The following is a 20369-nucleotide window of genomic DNA, read 5'->3' as shown; positions in this document are numbered from 1 at the left end:
CAACCCGTCATATTTCGCACAAATTTTAGGCACTCACAATAAACACAGTGTCTTAATTTGTAAAAAGAATTTCGCAAAAAGAAACGCATCAAAGTTAACTAAATCTGAGCATGAGAAGGTAGATACATACATGTAAATGTCTCATCCAAATCAATACATGACATTGCACTGCACAGATTGATGTGCACGCACAGGAGATACGCACACTCAGGAAATTATCTCCACGAGTTTACTTTCTCCAACCCAAAAACTTTCTCTGATCACTCACTTTCACTTTTCACTCTCCGTTCTCTCGTGGGACAGACGAGTTGCGTACAGCAGAGCTTTCATCATCTCCTACATACAAATTTAAGCAACCACCTGCTTTCCTCATCACCACAAGTTATTATAAATATCCAAGTTAATCATTCGCCAATAGTTTTGCATAATGGCGCACATGCACATTTATGGCGGTATTCATGGCGGTGGCGGTGGTAACACGACATTTGGAGGTTTCGTCTTTGCCTCGACGGGACAGCCCGTGTCTGGCAAGAGTAAAGATAAGACCAGCACGACGGTGACATCACCTGTGAAAATTACCTTCAAATCATCTCGGGATAGAAAATATAACGAAATAAGGGGCAAAGTTCAGCAGCTCTTTAAGGACAAGGCGCATCATGGTGAGTGAAAAACTCTGATTGCAAAATTCTTTACAAATTCAATCAAAGAAAACATGCTCTTATTACACGGATCGATTTCCTCCCGAGGAAAGTTTGTGCTGACTCGATGTCACTTTTAAACCCAAACTTTCTCCCCGGATTCCACTTTCTCTTCATTCCTTAATAATCTCACGCTGCATGAACAGATTAAAGACCATCCACCTGTCGCGCAACCACCTGTCATTGCAATTTTTGCGAATTACTTTAGTTCGTTTAATTGCGAAAACCAGTAAATGTATGTACATGTAATTATTTTGATCTGCATGCTAAATGCACAACCCCGGGACGATTGCAAAATAACTTCTGCTTCAACTTGACAGAATAGGCACCCTTTTCTGCACAAGTATAAATATCGATCCACTAATCCTTCCAGTAAACTGTGTATGTACTGCTTGTAAAACTCGCCATCCATCACACTTCCTCCGCTTTCACTCACCCGAACCACTTTCTCATCATTATGTCGCTCCTTTTTTTTCATGCCAAGTAAACTAAAAGTTCAGCTTTCTTGAAAGCCTCTATTTGTCATCATGCCATAAATTTACTGTTTTCACTTGGCTAACAAATTCACTCTGACAGCACTTTCTTTTCTTTCTTTATGTATTACAAGGCCTCATCATCGAGCTGTATGGAACTTTGCAACTCAAAGGACACGCAACCCTGCAACTCACGTTAGCGTCTCAAAATGCCTCCACCTCATCCCAATCTCTGGCCTCATTTCCACTCACGGGTCCCCAAAATTCTGAAAATAGTCATGTCACGACGAAAGCATACCAAAAGTTTCCGTTTGTCCTCAACTTTCCCGAAGACCTCCCCCTTCCACCCACCTTCTCCTGCCCGCTGGGATCCGTCTCGTACAAAATCGTCGTGTCTATGCGCGTCAACCAGAAACTTGTTCTCCTCGAGGAGCAGGAAATTTACTATTTTGGCGAAAAGAAAATTTCTCCGTCGGATGTTTCAGCAGTTTTGAAACATTTGGTCATCGCACCTTCGCATCCTGGTGAACAACTGACAAATTGTTCCGTTGCTCATGGCAACGCTAATATTTCCATGCAACTTCCCAAACGAGATTTCTTGTCGGGTGAAGATATCCTTTTCAATATTAAATTGAGTGATCCCGACAAGTCTGGAGGGGTCAAGTTGATCAGGGTATTCTTATTGAGGAGTGTCCTGGTAGAGGTCAGAGGTCACAGGGATCGCAAGGAGGATGCAATTCTGGATGTCGTCACTTTCAAGAGATTTCTGAAAAGGGGGGAAACTTTACGGAGTGGAAAGTTCAAATGGGACTCTATCCCGACGGCGAGTTATGCTGGCCGGTTTGGTGGGGGGATTAACCTGGTGGGGATTTCGTATAGAGTGGAGGTATGCAAATATTGGACATAAATTTTGCTGAGTTTTTGCTACATCAATTTACAACTTGCAGATTAAAGTGACGACAACAACGGGAGAAATTTTGGCCAACCAGATCGAAATTGTGGTAGGAACGAGGGAAGGGTCACTGACGCCGACGGCGCCGGAAGAAAGCGTCGACGGCCCTTCAGCGCCGCCATTGGGCGATGATGACGATAATCAAACTCCAGTCCCGTCAGCGCCACGGAGAAGTTTTGCATCCTGGGGGCTGGTCGCTTCGTCGATGCTTTCCCTACTTCCGCCCTCGTATTCTCAACTCCCGTCGAGATCAGAGTCACTTATTTCGCTGGAGACGCGTAAGTCCATTTGGTTAATTATGCACATGTGTTATAAATAATGTGCAATTATTTCTTAAAACCTGACTATTTTCAGTCCCACCGCATTATGATGATCTCGTGGATTCGGATAATGACGACAAATAATTAAATGTAATCGACCAACCACCATCGAGTTTATCATGGGAAATCAACTTTTGAAATTATGATCATTAGGCACTAAATAAAACGCTTCTGAATGTTACCTTGTCCTTCCACACATTCAATAATATTAAAACTGTAATTAAAATCTAAAGTAATTTTTCCTCGCACAATACCATATTAAAGAATACATAAATTAGAAAATTAGTTACTTAATCGAGACATCCATCACAATTTTTAACCTGTGTAACACAACGTAGATTTTACCATTTGCGTAACGGATTTGGTAACTACGAATCTATGCCCAAATTTAAGTCAAGTTGGAGAATAATGTTTAAAACACGACCTGTAATTCTAATTCAAACCTAATTTTTCCTATAAATTATGGCAATAAATTGTTGTTGGATTACCTCGAGTGAATGGTTAAAAATTCGTTAATTTTTATTTTATTTAATATTTATTATTTAATTTTATATTACATAATTGCATCTACCCATATCCACTCATATTTAAATGAGAAATACAACAATTTCTATCATCATGGTGTATATGCATGACTTCAAACTCCCAACGCCCACCATACGTACATATGTATCATTTAGTGTCGTAAATAATTGTGCAATAAAACATCTACTCAACATGCATGTATGTATTTACCTACCACAACATGACCACCACCGCATTGCACCGTGTCACACTTTTGCATGCAGAACAAAGTAAAACCAAGATTGTGATCAGCTCAGGACAATACAACCAACCCGTGAATTTGAGTGAAAACGTCCGCCCGTAAAATTGCACATTGTGTGTAGGATAGGGACTGCAGATTTGTTGTGTGTGATTTGCATGCACAGTGAGAATTGAACAGAGGAAAGCCGGGTCGTGCTTTACTTCTCTCCAGTTGCTGTCGAGTATGGCAATTATTTTGCTGTCATAAATCGTTCCTAATAATTTTTAATTTTTTGAAATTAATTGCTGTCTGATAATAAATACTTGTTTTTATCGTGCCACTTATTTTGAACTAGTGAAGAGGTAAGATTTCCATAATAGATCAAGTCTCAACTTTGTAAATCCATTTATTCGGGATGAGAGAAAACTTATGTGGGGAACAAAGAAGGACAAAGTTCAATATTGACGTGACGCAGCCGCCAGGAACGTTTGTTATGTGTCATACTAATTATAAATTAGATTGTCATTTAGGAGTTTAATTTCTTGTAAATTCATTAACTTATGTACGTGTATGTGCATAATTTGCTATTCGGAAAACTCGTTCCCCTATAAGACATCATTGAAATAGTAAAATCATTTTGGATTGTTTCTGAGCATTGCTTTTTATTGTAAAATTTCTCATTTTATTGTTAAGTATTTTAACCAAGTCCTGTTTTATATGATATCATGCGTATCGTGTTTCTGAAAATTTAGGTTTTGTTTTTTTAATTTCTAAAATATCTCAGCAAATCTTGTCAAATAATTGAACCCACACATGCATTGCAAATTGAAGATGATAATCTTAATTTAATTATGGTTTGTTTTTAATAGGTTTGATTAAGCAACTTTCCTCGTCAAGGGGGAAGGAGTAAGGAGAATGGACAATGGCAGAGGGGGACGTGGTCGTGGGGCGGAAAGTAATAAATGGCGGGGGAACCGTGGTGGGGGCGGCGGAAGTCAAAGACTGTATCACAACCATGGCGACAGAGACTGGAGGGGTGACAGTAATCGGGAAATAATGGGCCCAATCACTACCAATCAACGAGGGGGAGGAGATCATCGCAGTAAACGAGCCAGACCTGGAGATGGAAGACGCGGCGGTGGTGTCGCTTTCGGTAACCATGGCAACAACCAGATGGAAGTGGATCAACCAGTACACAAACGCTTTGAAAGGTATCGACAAATTAAAAAAATAAATTAAGCGTACTCACGTCGAACTTCACATTTTCGCAAATTGAGCATGCAGTTTTGAGAAACTAGCGAGATTTCGCATAACTTTTACTGGAAAACTATTGATTTTTTTTTCGCAAATTAGGATGTTTTTGTTTGGCAAAAATTTATGTCGCAGACTCATCCTCACCATTACCACCAGAGGGAGAAATTACAAAAATTAGAGGTGTTCTAGAAACAGATTTGCTAAGTTATATTTTGTGAATCCCCTCATGACATGACATAACTTTGCAAATTTGCTGAATGAGTTGCAAATTGCAACTTGCAATGCTATGCTAAATAAGACGTTGGCGTGAGTACGCCCATTAATTATAAATCATATTAACAAACTAAAATATTTCTAAACGTTAGACCCGGACCCGTCTTCGGATTTAAACGTCTCCACGGCTTCCTGGCTGACACCGTCAGCACGGACAATGTCATCTTAGCCATCTCCAAGAATAAGTCGGACTGGGTCGCGCTCTTAAAATCGGATGAGGTGAATCCATCCAATTCCAGAAACTATTTACATCTCGTAATGCAAGTCCTCGTGGAGAAAGTTATTCCAGAAAGTATCCTACGCAGCCAACAGGTCGAGATTTGTCTCGCTACGACGGAGGAACAGTTCCGAGAGAGAATTAGCAGCCTTTGCACACAAATTTGTATTGGACTTGGCGACAGTACAAGTACGGAAAATAAAACCAGGTATCCAAAATAAATTATTTATAATTACTAATTAGTGTCTGTTTATAATTAATTTACTGAAAAGCATTGACTTTTAAATATCTTTTAATTTCAGCAATTTCATCTATGTTGATAAATCTCCGGCTAAGTTTCTCATCAATCTTGCTACCTATTGTCGTTTCCTTATGAAGAAGATGCCATCCATTGTACTCGATTTTTTGCAAGCGGTAATAAGTATTGCTTATGGTGCCGCCATGTCGCGTTCTATCTCCGATTCTGAGACATTTGGTCCAATTCGGGATACGTTTAAAGCCTTAATTGATGAAGTAAAATCCTGGTCACAAAAATTGAAAACAAAGAAAATCATCATGCATAAATTCAATTCAAGATATCGACAAGAATTTTCAGAGGAGGAGGAAGCCGAACTTCACGCAATGGAAGCCCCACAAAACTATAAGGATATGGATATTATTCCGACTGCGCAGGAACTGTTGTCAAAAGAGGAAGTATTTCTCCGCCCGAACAAGACCAAGGGCGCTTATCAAGATGCCGCGCACTATTTGGATGTCCAGTTCCGTCTTTTGAGAGAGGATTTCGTTCGACCTTTAAAAGATGGAATCCAAGATTTTATGACACACAGGTAAATATGAAAATGATAATGTCTCAAAATCATGGCAGCAAAATTTTGCAATCTTTTCAGAAATCAAAAATTTTGTTATGATATAAAAAATCGTTTTTATTAAATTTGACTAGAAATTAATTTCAAAAATCCTCTAAATATTTGTCTCTTTAGAGTTGACTATTTATCCAAACGGAAGAAACCTCCTCTCGGATCGATCCGTATTTATACTGGCGTGCACATCGTTTCAGACAAGTTAGGCCGTGACGCAGTAGTTTACAACGCCCAACTTTCTCCCGACGGTTACAAACGGGTTCGATGGGACAAATCGAAACGACTCCTGCCTGGATCTATGCTCGTCTTTACCGGTACGAAAGATTTCTTCCGGACAGCCTATTTCGCAACTGTGGCAAATCGAGACGTTGAGGAATTGAAGAAAGGAGTCGTTTCATTCGTCTGGGAAGGCGATACCAGTCCTGCGTGGGATACTGCTGTAGAGTATCTCATGGTTGAGTGTGAAGTGTATTTCGAGTCATTCCGGTAAAAAAACTAAAAAACTATGGAGTCTAAAAAATCTATATTATCGCATATTTCGGTATTTAACTGTTATAAATTTGCCCTGCTTCCTAGATACACGTTACAAACCTTGAAAGAATTGGATCTACAAGACTTCCCCATGCACAAATTTATTGTTGAGGCCTCGTCAAGTGTTTCACCGCCGAAATACTTGGAGGAAGCGGAACACACCATGAAGATCCGATTGCGTAATAATGATGAAAGAAATTTTTCTCCCCTGATAGACCACGAGTGGCCCACTCCAGAAGAGTTGGGATTGGATAATAATCAATTTGTGGCATACAAAGCAGCAATTACGAGAGAATTTGCTATCATCCAGGGACCGCCGGGCACGGGGAAGACATTTCTAGGTAGGCATGTAGATAAATACTGAATTTATCGCAATCATTAATGGAACTACTATATTTTGTATATTTTATTACGATTTAGGGCTTAAAATTGCTGAGACCCTCCTTATGAATGAGGAAGTGACCCAGACGGCGGGTCCCATTGTAGTCGTCTGCTACACAAATCACGCGTTGGATCAGTTTCTCGAAGGAATTCTTGAGACTTACACAAAAATTCCTGGGGCCAAAGGTCGTGCTCCAATTATTCGTGTGGGAGGACGATGTAAATCTGAAAAGCTTGAGGAATATATTCTTGCTAACGTTACAAAACGTGAACGTCCCAGGTTGCCCGGCGATTTCTATAGCAATAGGGACGAACTCCGCCGTCAAATTGATGAGTGTCGGTGTGTTTCACAAATTTTGCTACTAATTCTATTATACGTACAAGTATTGTATCGTGAAACTGTGTTTTTCTCATTTAAGGTATCGCCGGTCTGAAATGATGTATGAGATCTCAGCGTTAAAGAATGTTCAGGGTGAGAAAATATTTTAACATTTTAAAAGTTAGATTCTATGTAATTGTAATGATATTATTATTCTCCCACATATTTCAGGCATTGTAAACCTTGAAAAAATGTCTGCCTTTCCCCAACTCCGGGATGAATTTGTATCGCCAGCAATCTGGGCGAATCTTAAAACTCCTGCTTGGTTCGGCATATCAGACAACCGTTTCTCCCATCGTAACTTTCATGCTGACGATTTTGTCCGACAAATGTTTCAAATTCTTGATGTTCCTGTCGGAAATGTTAATCACGTAGCTGCAGCATCGCAACATTATGAATCTCATCCATCTACTTCAGCTCCACAAGATCCTGAGGAGACTGCCCCCGATGATGAAGAAGATTACGATGTCGACGAATTATTGGCCAATCGGATAATCAACGTGGATAATGTTTTTGCCGAAAGCGACAATGCGGATGTCCATTCCGGAAATAAACTCTTGTACCTTGCCGGTATATCAATTTGCGATTTCGACACAGAAATTTTCAATTTAAAAGAAACTATCAAAAAACTGGACGAGCAAAGTACCATGGGGCCTAAGACTCGAAGACGGGAAATAGTTATGGAGAGGAATAACATCAGCTACTCGTTAGCAATTGCGGAAAATAAGAGAAGTTTTCTCGAAAAGCTTTTCACTTATTATCGTGTTGAACAAATCTGGCTGCCTGACGTGTCCAAAATTTTGGAGCAAATTAGGAAAGGCGATGAAATGGAAGAGATTTTGAAGTTACTCCCACAAAATGCGAGATGGACCATTTATTTCGAAATCGTAAATCGTGCCAGAGTTCTCGCAGCGGAACGGGCATTCCAGGGCGGAGAAAAACTGATTGCTTTGCAAAAGAGGCAAAGGGAAAATCAGAAATTTGTGGATGGAGTTATCCTTCGAGAGAGCAAAGTTGTCGGGATGACGACTACGGGAGCGGCCAAATATAACGATTTGTTGAAAATGATGCGCTCTAAGATTGGTTAGTATCTATTATTTAAACTGAATCTAATTACTCAACTACATATCTTTTTTCAGTAATTGTGGAGGAAGCAGCAGAAGTCTTGGAGGCGCATATCGTTACCTGTATCACAAAACATTGTGAACATTTAATCTTGATCGGTGACCATCGCCAACTTCAGCCAAATCCAAATGTTTTCGAGCTAGCTACTCTGTTCAAACTGAACATTTCCCTGTTTGAACGAATGATTAAAAACGATTTGAATTGGTACCAGCTGAAAGTAAGTCACTGAATGAGTATAATATGTTCTGTAAACTTTAATTAAATATTTGTATTTTATTTTATAGCTGCAACATAGAATGCGCCCCGAAATTGCCGCACTGGTTAAAGACACGATCTACGACGAACTGGAAAATGCTCCCAAAGTGTACCAATATCCTCCAGTTATGGGCGTGACGAAGAACTTGTACTTTATTTCCCACAGCGAGCTCGAAAAATCCGTTAGTCGTACTAATTTTAATATGTTAAAAGTTGTGAATGTTGGTTGATTTATTACTTTCAATCATTCAAGGAGACTGACTCTCTCAGTAAAGTTAACGATTTTGAGGCCCGCTATTTAGGAGGTCTTTGTCGCTACTTGCTCCTCCAAGATTACCGTCCAGACCAAATTACTATACTCACGACTTATCTGGGACAAATGTTCGCCTTAAAAAAGGTGCTTGGAACAATGGCAAATTGCAAAGGGGTCCGTGTCACTTGCGTAGATAATTTCCAAGGAGAAGAAAACGACATAATTCTACTTTCTTTGGTCAGAAGTAATCACGAGAGTAAAATTGGCTTTTTGAGTATTGAAAACCGAGTCTGTGTTGCACTTTCCAGAGCCAGGTGGGTTTAAGCTAATCCGAAGTATACAATTAAATGCTTTAATTATTGTTAAATTATCTCCTTCCACCTTCCAGACACGGTCTCTTCATCATTGGCAACATGACACTCCTCTCCGACAAGAGTGAAACATGGTTAGCAATGTTTGAAAAATTCGATGCCCGTTCTGAAATCGGGCCAAATTTAACCATAAAATGTCAAATTCATTTCACCGAGACACAAATAAGTCGCGGAGAGGAGTTCCAACTGTTCTCGCCGGAAGGTGGATGTCAAGTCGTCTGTGACGAACTTCTCTCCTGCACCCATCGATGTGTCCAAGTTTGCCACGTGAAGGATCGAGCACACAAGGAGTATGCATGTAGACAACCCTGTATCAAAACTTGCAAAGAGGGACATCTCTGTCAGTCCCCCTGTTACAGAACGTGTCCCCCATGCCTAGTTCTGGTTGTGAAATCGCTCCAACCAAAATGTCATCACGAAGCAAGAATGCCTTGCTATAAGGATCCAAGCGAGTATTTTTGTCGTGAAATTGTCATGAAAAAACTTCCCTGTGGCCATGAGACCGAACTCTCGTGTCATTTTGACCCCACCTTGTACCCATGCAAAGTCATGATGGACCGGACTCTCCCGTGTACTCATGAACGCGTCTTGGCCTGTCATATCGATCCAGCCGAGGTCACTTGCAAAGTCCCGACGGTCAAAAAATTACCTTGTCTGCACGAGAAGGAAGTTGAGTGCCGCATTTCTCCCGAGATGACGAAATGTGAGATGAAAGTTGAGAGGACATTGGAGGGTTGTGGCCACGTGGTAATTTACATTATTCATCTCGTAATTAAATGGTTCGAATTTTTATGACTTTGCTTATTTCAGGCGGAAATTCTCTGCCACCAAAGAGACAAAAAGAACATAATGTGTCGAACAAGGTGTCCCGTCCGACTCCAATGTGGACATGCTTGCACCAAATACTGCCACGTTTTAGACGACCCACACCATTTGGACTATAAGTGTGAGAAAAATTGCGGCAAGGGATGCGGAGAAGGTAAACTATAAAGATAAACGTTTCATCCATAATAATATGCATCACTTATCATTTTACACTTATCCTTACCAAGGTCACCCATGTCCTGCCAAACACGCGTGTTGCAGACCCTGTCCACCTTGTTTAAAAATTATGGATCGCGAACTGCCATGCCTTCACCAGCAAAAACTTCCCTGTCACATCGACCCGACTTTGTACGAGTGTAAAGAACGCTGTATCAAGTTGTTGGAAGGTTGTGGACACCAGTGTCAGAAGCTCTGCTACCAGCCTTGTACCGATTGCAAGGTTAACTCCGAAATTTCTGAAACTTTTCTGTAAATAATTTTTCAACAATTGTTGTTGTTGATTAGATCCCTGTGGAGAAACAAGGTGCGAAGTGTGGACACAAAATAGTGGTCCCTTGTGACACTCTACCAACTCAAGACATGTGCGAGACTCTCGTCCCGGCGGTGAGCCCTTCCCCATGCGGTCACGTGGTCATGGTTCCCTGCAAACTAAGCCAACTGGGTAGGAATTTACGACTCATTAATTTAATTTGTTACAAATAACTCCAACTTTTAATCTTCTTGTAGCTCCTCCCTCCCTACTTCTGACTTTGTGCAGTGCCCCATGCAACAAAGAATTTTCTACAGCTGAAGGAGGATGTGGACATGAATGCAAGGGGACGTGCTCCTCCTGCTGGCAGGGACGATTTCATCAAAAGTGTCAAGAAAAATGTGGAAGGCCTTTGGTTTGTGGTGATGTGTACGAAATGAAATTAATTAATTACTTCCGTGGTAGTAAACCTGACTTTAAAAATTATTCTGACTAGCGATTCTATTTCTATTTTTACATATTAGTTGTGACTTCCCCTGTGCCAAGTCTTGTCCACCTTGCAATAAACAGTGCCATATGAAATGTGAGCATTCTGAGTGTCGCCAAAAATGTGGAACCCCTTGCTTGGATTGCAGTGTAAGGAGTTCACACATACATATTTAAATATTTTAAATAGTTTGACAAGGTTGGACTTGTTATTGTAGGAACCCTGCCCGTGGCAATGCGACCACAAGCGATGCACCAAACTGTGTCGCGAGTCATGCGACCGGTCCCCATGTGACGAGCCGTGTCTCAAACGCTTGCCATGTGGACATTCCTGTCTAGGATTTTGTGGAGAGCCTTGCCCACCCATTTGTCGTGTCTGTAATGAGAAGGATGAAATGTTTACAATTTTCTTCGGAGATGAGGACGAAGAAGACGCTCGGTAAGTTTATTAACTATTTTTAATTAATTTTGTTAATTATTCTAATGATAAATTAATCTTCATTTGTAGTTTTGTCTATTTGCCCGATTGCAAGCATTCTATCGAAGTTTTTGGACTCGCTCATTGGATGGAAATTTCCCCCGAGCAGGACGACGAAATTGGGATGAAACATTGTCCCCGTTGCAAAACTTTGATAAAATATTGTCGCAGATACAACAACTTGATCCGGGATCGATTAAAGGATGTCGTTGCCGTAAAGAAGAAAAGTTTTGGGAATACGGAAAATGTGAAAAAAATTCAAAACCAAATCGTTCAAAAACTGAAGGTTGATACAGGAAATGGTTGGAGCGCAAATCTGAAAACTTTTCATGAGTATTTGAGAGATAAAGTTGTTGACATTGTCCCCGTAAATGATTATAAAAGGAACAAACTTAGACAAGGAACCAACCTGTTGGTTTGGAAGCATAAGAAGGTATAGGATTGGATAGGAAATTATAAGTTAAAATTTCGCAATTAATGTTTTTTTTTTTAATTTTGTAGGTCAACGAGTTTACTATGAATTCTATCCAATTCTTGGTTGGCTGCGCTGAATCTGGGATCCGTACGTTGACTAAGGCCCGAAATCGTCCAGAACTAGAAAATCGTGGAGGATTAAAACCCGAATTATTGGATCAACTCTCTGCAAGATATCTGGACTTGTTTGCCAACGTTCGAAAGCGATCCCTACCTTTAAGTCGGATGGAAATGAGGGACATTGAACAAGAACTGGAACGACTTTTTGACTTGTATCAAGTCTACTTGCGTCGATCCAGTTCCAAATTTTATGATGGACACACCCAAGCCACGCCAATTTATGAGAAGACCCTCGCAATTGTCGAGCATCCTGCAGCGTATCGTGCCGATAGGCGGGGAGAGTTGCACAGCTTGTTTAAGGTACATACATAATCCTCTGGTCAGGTTGGAGCTGAAGTATAATTATGTATAAGCATACTTTCTTTTTAGAAAATGGAAGACGTTTTAAAAACGGGCCTCGCCATTTCGGACATGGAACGACGTGATATTCTCAAAGTCTTCGCAGAAAAAAATGAAGGAAGGCCAGGACGCTGGTTTAAATGTAGGAATGGACATTATTACATAATTGGGGATTGTGGTGGTGCTAATCAAGCAGCTTTGTGCTTCGAGTGTAAAGCTCCGATCGGTAAAATTATTAGAATTTTAGCAAGTTTTGTTTTTCTTCTTAATTTGAGTATATGTTTTATTTTCTAATGCAGGCGGGACTAGTTATCAGATAGCACCAGATAACCGACTTGCTACGGAGATGGATGGGGCAACTCGGTCACTTTGGGGCAACATCCCTGCATAATTATTTTGAATAAGAGCTTTAAGCTTTCACACAATTATAATTTATCAAAATTATAATTAAAGTATTATGTTAATGATAAAACACATTTGATTTAATTAATACAAGTGGGTAACTTGAATAAATTGGTGTGTATTAATCATTCTGTATTGCTGATATTTTATTAGACCACCGACTTAAACATTGTCTATATTATGTACTTTATGAGCGTCAAACATACATATACAAGGGCACAATTTTGTCTGTACATAAAATTCGAGTGATCTTCCCGATGCATACATGCGAGAATACCTACATACATATCTACTTAAATATGGAAAACTTTTACGGCTCCACATTGACGAAAAAACCATTCTCTGTCATCTGCGTGATCATAAACCCTGCTGCCAAAAATTTCAAAATTACAAGTTCAATCTTTATCTTTAGCTTTTTTATCCATTTCCTTCTCCTACGAATGAAATCTCAATTTCCATAATTACTTGTGAATATAAGTACATTATTGTAAAACATTTATAAAACTGTTTCTTGTAAAATTATAATTTTATATTTCGAACACAAATCCTTAAATTACTCACTTTCTTACTTAATCCTTCTCCAAGCTCTAATCGCTTCCGGTTTATATCTGAATTCAACGGCTTCATAATTTTTGTCTTGTTCCTTAATTTCCTTCCACGTCATCCCACTAAACACTTCGGAGGGTTCCTTCTCATTTGGGAGTTGCATGTAGACGAATCCAACTGGAACTAAAATTTAAAAAATTAAAATAAAAAACATCTCTTAATTTTACATAACATTTGTCTTCTCACCCGCGTTTGACTTGACCTTCGCAAAATTTCGCGTCATTTCTTGCAAATTCCACCGTACCATTTCCACCTGCATGTTCAACGAGGTAACGTTCGAGTTCAACTTTAGCGCAGAGATCATCTCGCCCTTTAAATCGTTGACCTCGTTGATCAAGTAGGATTCCAGCGTGGCGACCCTTTTCACAAGCCAGTCACTGGTTGATAAGGTCGCCTTGTCGTTGTTGCGTGGTGGTTTTTCGTCAATATAAAATTTTCCTCCTTTGTCCCCACAAATGCCGGAGACTAGGTAAAAAAGGGATATATTTCTAAATTATTAAGTAATGAAACCAGGGTAAAAGTTTAGATTAAGTTAAATATTCTACCGGAAATTGACAAAATTACAAAAATTGTCGCGGATTGGGGCATCATTTTTAAACGGGTTTAAATTTGTTCTCGTACAATTATTTATTTCTTGTTGTTGGCTTGCGCTGCTATGATTTTACTTTGGCGATATGCCTCCTTTTATATGAAAATGGACGGACAGATTTCTCTTGTAGTTTTTAAAATTAGATAGTTTTCTTTGGGGAATTCCGACCGGAAACAATGACAGTTTAATTCATAAATAAGTATTTGTGCCATATCAAAGTGGAAACTACGCAGGATTTAATTGGAAATAATAGTATTTATTTAGGGCCTGGAACTTTTTGAGTTAATTTAAATTTATCCATGTATTTATTATACAATCAATGACATAATTTTTATTCATACGTGTACTCTATATTTATGTATGTGCATGGATAAATACTTAAATTATTTAAGTTAAATAAGTAGGACAAACAGGAAGTATGTATGCATATAAATAAATTGATGCGTATGAAAATCAGAATTAATCAAAATGCTAAGTGAGCTACCTTCTGCATCTGTTACAATTTTATGCATTATGGATTTGTTGATACATGTATTGCGTAAATCGTCTAAGCACCGATATATTAAATTGCATTCATTTAATTCACTTAATGCTGCCGGGTTAACATATACATAAATTTATCATTCTGGTTTTCCCGGAAATTCAATTTATAATTACTTTAGTATAACCAATTGTCAGATCTTACATATTTGTACTCGTCGTCCGAGCTGTGATAAGTTAGTACTGATAAATTGGCGGAAGTTAACATCGAATCGAATCGAATGTTATACTAGATTACTCATTTCCATTGATGTTTAAATTTGCAAATATTCTACATGAGTAAATTTGAGAAAGAAACATAAGATGACTTTCATTTTTGTATTTATCATTTATTATTGCAAAACATTATGGTTAAAATTTTGAGTTAAAATATTGAATTTTTTTTGAACATCTCATCTCCGCGGATTTGCTTATCGTCTACCATTATTATTGTTATTATTATTATTCCCCCCTCCTCCCCCATTGTTATTATTGTTGTTATTATTGTCGCGCCTTTTGCGACCATTGTTGTTATTATTGTTATTATTTCCGCCCCCATTGTTATTATTATTGTTATTATTATCGCGCCTTTTGCGACCATTATTGTTATTATTATTATTATTGCTAGTACCCCCTCCACCGTTATTATTGTTATTATTATTATTTGCTCCTCCTCCCCCTCCATTGTTGTTATTGTTGTTGTTATTCGTTTGGCGTTTCATCCTTCCGTTATTGTTGTCATTGCTGACACTCCCGCTTCCATTATTGTTGTGGTCGTGATTATTTGTTGACCCGCCGCCATTGTTGTCATTATTGTTATTTGTCACTGTTCCATTGGCAGAATCACTGCTGCCAGGATACGGAGCTGGGACGGCGTTGGCTATCCATGGCAAAACAATGGCACACAAGGCAAAAACCTACATAACAAAATCCGTACGTTAAAAAATGGTAAAAAATTCAGAAATTTGAAAATAAGGCTAAATTACCAAAATAACGCCAGATTTGTTCATTTCTGAACACAAGTTATTTTAGAACGTATTTGAATTTAAAGTATTCCTGACAGTTGTGTCTTTTGGAATGAAATTTCAAAGTTGAGAGGGTCGCTTTATATGATAAACTGCAAAAAGCCAAATCTTACAGGCGAACGGAATTGTCTTTAGTCGGTAATTGTTACAAGAAATGTAATGGACACTAGGCAGAAAAATTAGGAATTTATGCACTTACTGAGTATGCCGTAAATGATTATATGTATTTACTCGTACGATTTTTATGTGATATATTTAGCATTTTCTCTGTGGATCATTTTCCTTCCTAATTGCTGAGTCTACAGGGTAAATTATTTGCCAAAAACAGTCCTAATGACCCCAGTAATTGTTATTTTATTCAGGTAAAAGTAATTCTTAAAATATCGACACACGTAACCACTCAATACTCGCTTACATAACCTATTTACACTCTTTCTTTACTAGATAATGAATTTAGGGGGTTTGAATAGTACGTGTTTAAATGACACATAATAATAACGCCGTATTAATTCGCACAATAACAATCTCGCAGAAGTTGCAAATTTTTCTTTGCGGTCACATAAGATGTTTTTTTCTGCAGAAAACAATTAGAGCTAATTATGTATGTATTTTCTCAATTTCCTAGTTAATGATGACTTCCCATTTCGCGAATCATTATACAACTTCTAAATTACACTTTAACAGTTGAAACGTTTATAACATCGTGATTTAAACGTGGCTAATTATTTACCAGGTAAGAATACAGAGTTAAATTTATCTATAAAGTATTGAAAAGGATAACATAAGTAATTGTAATATTTATCAGACGCGACGGCCATCGAGGTAAAAAGGTACATTGTTTTCAGATCTATGAGAAATTTTATCAAGATCAAGCGATAAAATGAAATCCATGATTTTGGTAAGCAGAGAGTATAAATTAACACACATTTAAGCCAACATTGGGGGTATTCATTATGAGTTTGCATGTTCGAGACGCAACATAATTTTTTTAAAATTGCGAACTAAATACTAGCCTTGGGGATGTTCAAGTTCGCATAGAAATTTGTAAGCCAATTTTTTTCGAACTTGCCAACTTTTTTTTGCCAACATTGCTAACGTTAACTCATAATGAATACCTTCATAATGCACTAATTTACTAAAAAAATATCAAACATGTTAAGGTTCTTGTCGTCATGATAACGGGTGGAATCGCCTCTGCGTCCACATTTAATAACAACAATAACGACTTCCCAGACAGGACCTTTAACAACAACAATGATCAGTTTATGGGATCAACAAACAATAACAACAACAATAGATTTCCAGGTACAACAAATAATAACAATAATAATGGATTCCCTGGATCAATAACTAATAATAACAACAACGGGTTCCCCGGGGGGTCGATAAATAACAATAATAATGGATTCCCTGGATCCGGGTCAATCACAAACAACAATGGATTCCCTAATTCTCCACCTAATAACAACAATGGGTTTCCTCAGGGCTCATTTACTAACAACAACAACAATGGACTTCACTGGTCAGGTACAAATAATGATAACAACATTGACAACTCGACCGGCATTGATAACACAACTGGAGCCCTATTATCCGAATCAGGTTCCAGCGGCAATAGCCCAACGTCTACCATCTTAGGTCCACCGTCATCTTTTCCAAACAATCGGTGCCCTTTTGGACAACTAATTAATAACAATAATGGGGACAAACAGGTCTTATGTCTGGGTAAGAATTTGAATATGCATATTCTCTCACACTATATTTTTTTGATATCACGTTCTTTAATATTTATTAATTCGCATGTCTTCCAGCCAAAGGAATCCAATCAGTCACAAACAATAATAATAACAGTCACTGAAAAATATTTGGACACGGACTCTTGTCGTAAAAACTTGCAATGCATTCATTTTTCGAAACTATTACGGACGAATTGTTTAATAAAAAATTATTATGAATTTCTAATGGGCCTTGGAATAATTGAGAATCAATAATTCGTACTTATAATTTATTCGTTCATGTCATCTAGAAAATGAAGTTCTTTCTTTGGTAAAAAGATAGCATATTTGTAATTATGGAATTATGTATGAGACTCTGTACATACAGCGAAATGGTTCTTTCTTTCACGTAGACTGAATTATCATATTTTAGAACGTCAATTAAAATCTGGAATATCGTTTAGTCAGTTTTTATTTACATGCCAGGTAATCCTAAACGAAGTAATTCTACATACATACATATTTACCATTCGCTATAAGCAATTGGGAATCTAGTCATGAACCAAAATCAACTTGTTTTGATTTTATTTTATTCACAAATTTATTTCTGGATAAACGTTTCCTGCGGTGAGTTAATACTTAATAGGCGTACTCACGACAAACTTAATATACATAGCTTGAAAATTTTGAAAATTGTGCGTATGCTTAAGATATCGCAAAATTTATAAAACCATGCAATTTTTGTTTTGCATTTCCGAAACAACGATATAATAAAGTTTGAGTTTGGTGCGAAATAAAATGTTGTCGTGAGTACGCCATTATTTTTAGTTACTAGTAAAGATACGCATTGTATACTATATTAATTGGTCCATTGATTTTTAGAAAGTCCTATAACTTTAACATTAACGTTGCAAATACCGAGGGTGGTGGTGGAAAAGTTGCAAATACCCCGGTGCAAAATATATCACCTAGTAAGAACTTGAAATTTTGCTGAGAAATTAAGATTTAATAAATATATTTAATTATATATATTTAATACACAGACAAAGTTGGAAACAATGATGTAAGTTAAAAACCGATAAGTAATACAAAATGTATCATTTAAATTTTAAACTTCATGCAAATAATAATTAAGTACCTTTAGTGCTTCCACTATTTAAAACGTAAATTTCAAATTTTTAATGTCAGGCTTGCATTCCAACAAGGGAACCGTGTAAAGGGGACGGTAGTTGGGGGAACTGTTGCAGTAAATATTGCAACCAGCAAGCACAACTCCCTTACGGAAGCTGTCACTAACTTAATTAATTAACTGATTACGTTATGAAATGTAATACAAATAAACGAATATAATTGACGTCACAAGAGATTTGTGGATTTAATTGAATGACAATTATTTATTTTAATTCAATCTCCGGTTACTGGGCAAATGGCATAAAGATCATGTTTGTGCATTTGTCAAGCAGATAATGCAATTATGCAACAGGCCTCTTGATTGTCTGGGTAAAGAAAACTGATTTTGTCATATTTTTATTATCCTAGCTAGATAAATTCGTACATTTTCAAACCATATATCAAACATAATCATTAAAATCACTGAAATATCTATGGGTAGATGATACAAATGTTATCAAAATATTGAAAGAACCACGTCTAAATTTTTGTAAAAAATTTTACAAATCAGTTACTCGAAACTTATTATTATTAGATAAATACATGGATTACTTAGAATTAAGATTAGGATGCAACTTATTGCCTTACATCCAGAAAGTGAAGGTCGTTAGTAATAAATTGCATAATTTTTCAATTATTAGTCTACAGCGAAATTGTTTCACGTCGACTGAAATTATCATGAATATTTTAAAACGTCAATTTAGTTCTGGAATATCGTTCGGTTAAATTCTTACATGTCAGTCAGTAATACTGGAAACAATTCAACTTGTTATTCGCAATTCGTCATGGACCAAGTTTATCGAGTTGCATTGATTTTATTTTATTCAATAATTTATTTCTGGATAACAGTTTCCTGTGGTGAGTTACTAATAGGCGTACTCACGACGACCTTAATCTAGTATCTAAATTTTGAATTAGTTGAAAAGTTCGCAAATATTTTTTATAAAACCATGGGATTTTTTGCAAATAATTTTGCTATATTTAAAACTATGGTACTTTTGTTCGTATTCTTTTACGATTTAGCAATTTGCATAATTTGTACATGATTTCTAAACGAATTGCGGCGCGAAGTAATGTTGTCGTGAGTGCGTCCACTATATTTAATTATTGACCACGATTAGTATATACGAACTACTTAGGATTATTTTGACATTAATTGACCCATTGATTTTTAGAAAGTCCCATTTATAACTTTAACATCAACGTTGCAAATTCCGATGCTAGCGGGAAAGTTTCAAATAATCCCGTTCAAAATACTCCAACGACTAAGCAAAGTGAAATCCTAGCGAGAAATAAAGATTTAAAATATGCAGGAAAATTTGGGAACAAGATGTATTTTACCCTTCCAACTGCTGTAAGCTAAACATGCAAAAACAATTAAAATGTATATATCATTTTTAATTTATTGTTCATATAATTTTTGTGACTAAAGATTCGATCTTCATAAATTCATATTTGAAGGGTTCTTGGAAGTATGCAAGGGACGCATGCGCAGGCGCCAAACTGCAAATGATAGCACTGGCCTCCTATGCAGAGCGGGATTATATAAACAACGCACTAGGGACGAGCACTAGTATGTTAATCAACGATTTAATTTAATTTTTACATAATTTGTATTTAAAAAACTGGAATCGATGCATGCATACAGCTCACCTTCGTTGGTTACGATCTTTTACCGAATGTGCATACATACATACATACATACATAGACTCGATGAAAATAGCACTGTCAATTTTTTCCAGGCACAAGGGTGTTAATAAACAGGTATGACCTATTTCAGGGTATTGGACCTCTGGGAAGCAGGTGGATGCCTACAAATGGGAAAATGGAACAAATGTCGGCCTAGTGTACAGATCAGCCTGGATAGAAAACTGTCTCCTCATTTATTTCGGGGGGATATACGCAGATCCTTGTAATGGGAAGGCATTCGAGTACTACCCACTCTGCCAGACAGATTCAGATAACTAAATACACATTTTTAAATGTTACTCCGCTTTTTTATCTCGTCTTGTTCAGAACTTGTCAAAAAATAAATTCATTTGTACATAGCACAAATGCTTGCAC

General features: G+C 37.5%; 5 protein-coding genes across 8 annotated transcripts; 4 read left to right on the top strand and 1 right to left on the bottom strand.

Moving 5' to 3' along the window:
• The first annotated feature begins 300 nt into the window (after window positions 1-300).
• Window positions 301-2936, top strand: LOC118435526. The gene is made up of 4 exons (XM_035851694.1): window positions 301-659; window positions 1306-2057; window positions 2119-2401; window positions 2478-2936. The coding sequence occupies exons 1-4, from the start codon at window positions 428-430 to the stop codon at window positions 2525-2527; spliced, it is 1317 nt and encodes a 438-aa protein (XP_035707587.1). The 5' UTR covers window positions 301-427; the 3' UTR covers window positions 2528-2936.
• A 451-nt stretch (window positions 2937-3387) lies between these two features.
• On the top strand, window positions 3388-12808 carry LOC110850365 (NFX1-type zinc finger-containing protein 1). The gene is made up of 23 exons (XM_035851826.1): window positions 3388-3550; window positions 4058-4399; window positions 4808-5140; window positions 5235-5759; window positions 5913-6278; window positions 6369-6664; window positions 6744-7044; window positions 7124-7176; window positions 7255-8166; window positions 8223-8425; window positions 8493-8645; window positions 8717-9030; window positions 9105-9834; window positions 9898-10066; window positions 10140-10351; window positions 10417-10573; window positions 10639-10810; window positions 10906-11017; window positions 11086-11306; window positions 11376-11778; window positions 11847-12239; window positions 12309-12504; window positions 12578-12808. Exons 2-23 carry the CDS (start codon window positions 4104-4106, stop codon window positions 12667-12669), a joined length of 6609 nt encoding a protein of 2202 aa, XP_035707719.1. The 5' UTR covers window positions 3388-3550; window positions 4058-4103; the 3' UTR covers window positions 12670-12808.
• Window positions 12802-13980, bottom strand: LOC110849930. The gene is made up of 3 exons (XM_022097410.2): window positions 13832-13980; window positions 13473-13751; window positions 12802-13409 (listed from the first exon to the last, which is right to left on the bottom strand). The coding sequence occupies exons 1-3, from the start codon at window positions 13875-13877 to the stop codon at window positions 13246-13248; spliced, it is 489 nt and encodes a 162-aa protein (XP_021953102.1). The 5' UTR covers window positions 13878-13980; the 3' UTR covers window positions 12802-13245.
• A 1766-nt stretch (window positions 13981-15746) lies between these two features.
• LOC110849913 (GATA zinc finger domain-containing protein 4) lies at window positions 15747-18500 on the top strand. 3 transcript variants are annotated; one of them, XR_004834894.1, is made up of 8 exons: window positions 15747-16152; window positions 16225-16317; window positions 16580-16941; window positions 17022-17144; window positions 17231-17761; window positions 18017-18105; window positions 18178-18197; window positions 18323-18500. XR_004834894.1 is itself a non-coding variant. In XM_035851825.1 (5 exons), exons 2-5 carry the CDS (start codon window positions 16300-16302, stop codon window positions 17275-17277), a joined length of 555 nt encoding a protein of 184 aa, XP_035707718.1. In that variant the 5' UTR covers window positions 16020-16152; window positions 16225-16299; the 3' UTR covers window positions 17278-17393. The 3 variants fall into 3 exon arrangements, 2 of the variants coding, with proteins under 2 accessions (XP_021953080.1, XP_035707718.1); XM_035851825.1 differs by lacking the exons at window positions 18017-18105; window positions 18178-18197; window positions 18323-18500 and having other exon boundaries at window positions 16020-16152; window positions 16580-16946; window positions 17231-17393; XM_022097388.2 differs by lacking the exons at window positions 18017-18105; window positions 18178-18197; window positions 18323-18500 and having other exon boundaries at window positions 16017-16152; window positions 16580-17144; window positions 17231-17393.
• Window positions 18501-19030: 530 nt separating this feature from the next.
• Window positions 19031-20356, top strand: LOC110849711. 2 transcript variants are annotated; one of them, XM_022097146.2, is made up of 4 exons: window positions 19031-19162; window positions 19480-19658; window positions 19766-19877; window positions 20086-20356. In XM_022097146.2, the coding sequence occupies exons 1-4, from the start codon at window positions 19039-19041 to the stop codon at window positions 20271-20273; spliced, it is 603 nt and encodes a 200-aa protein (XP_021952838.2). In that variant the 5' UTR covers window positions 19031-19038; the 3' UTR covers window positions 20274-20356. The 2 variants fall into 2 exon arrangements, with proteins under 2 accessions (XP_021952838.2, XP_035708398.1); XM_035852505.1 differs by having other exon boundaries at window positions 19040-19162; window positions 19618-19658.
• The last annotated feature ends 13 nt before the right edge of the window (window positions 20357-20369 follow it).

Source organism: Folsomia candida, unplaced genomic scaffold, assembly GCF_002217175.1.
Source record: "Folsomia candida strain VU population unplaced genomic scaffold, ASM221717v1 Fcan01_Sc005, whole genome shotgun sequence".
Lineage (NCBI taxonomy): Eukaryota > Metazoa > Arthropoda > Collembola > Entomobryomorpha > Isotomidae > Folsomia > Folsomia candida.
This window is presented reverse-complemented; position numbering and strand designations above follow the sequence as displayed.

Excerpts from the sequence above, each read along its gene's own strand:
- LOC110849930 (XM_022097410.2), bottom strand. The coding sequence starts at position 13,877 with ATGATGCCCCAATCCGCGACAATTTTTGTAATTTTGTCAATTTCCG. Across the intron at positions 13,752-13,831 it reads TGTAATTTTGTCAATTTCCG|TCTCCGGCATTTGTGGGGAC; the intron begins GTAGAATATTTA and ends TTTTTTACCTAG. Across the intron at positions 13,410-13,472 it reads GAAGGTCAAGTCAAACGCGG|TTCCAGTTGGATTCGTCTAC; the intron begins GTGAGAAGACAA and ends TTTAAATTTTAG.
- LOC110849913 (XM_022097388.2), top strand. Across the intron at positions 17,145-17,230 it reads CAAACAGGTCTTATGTCTGG|CCAAAGGAATCCAATCAGTC; the intron begins GTAAGAATTTGA and ends CATGTCTTCCAG.
- LOC110849711 (XM_022097146.2), top strand. The coding sequence starts at position 19,039 with ATGTCAGTCAGTAATACTGGAAACAATTCAACTTGTTATTCGCAATTC. Across the intron at positions 19,163-19,479 it reads CTGGATAACAGTTTCCTGTG|AAAGTCCCATTTATAACTTT; the intron begins GTGAGTTACTAA and ends ATTGATTTTTAG. Across the intron at positions 19,878-20,085 it reads CGCACTAGGGACGAGCACTA|GGTATTGGACCTCTGGGAAG; the intron begins GTATGTTAATCA and ends GACCTATTTCAG.
- LOC118435526 (XM_035851694.1), top strand. The coding sequence starts at position 428 with ATGGCGCACATGCACATTTATGGCGGTATTCATGGCGGTGGCGGTGGT. Across the intron at positions 660-1,305 it reads TAAGGACAAGGCGCATCATG|GCCTCATCATCGAGCTGTAT; the intron begins GTGAGTGAAAAA and ends ATGTATTACAAG. Across the intron at positions 2,058-2,118 it reads GGATTTCGTATAGAGTGGAG|ATTAAAGTGACGACAACAAC; the intron begins GTATGCAAATAT and ends TACAACTTGCAG.
- LOC110850365 (XM_035851826.1), top strand. The coding sequence starts at position 4,104 with ATGGACAATGGCAGAGGGGGACGTGGTCGTGGGGCGGAAAGTAATAAA. Across the intron at positions 8,426-8,492 it reads TGAATTGGTACCAGCTGAAA|CTGCAACATAGAATGCGCCC; the intron begins GTAAGTCACTGA and ends TTTATTTTATAG. Across the intron at positions 10,574-10,638 it reads CTGCAAACTAAGCCAACTGG|CTCCTCCCTCCCTACTTCTG; the intron begins GTAGGAATTTAC and ends ATCTTCTTGTAG.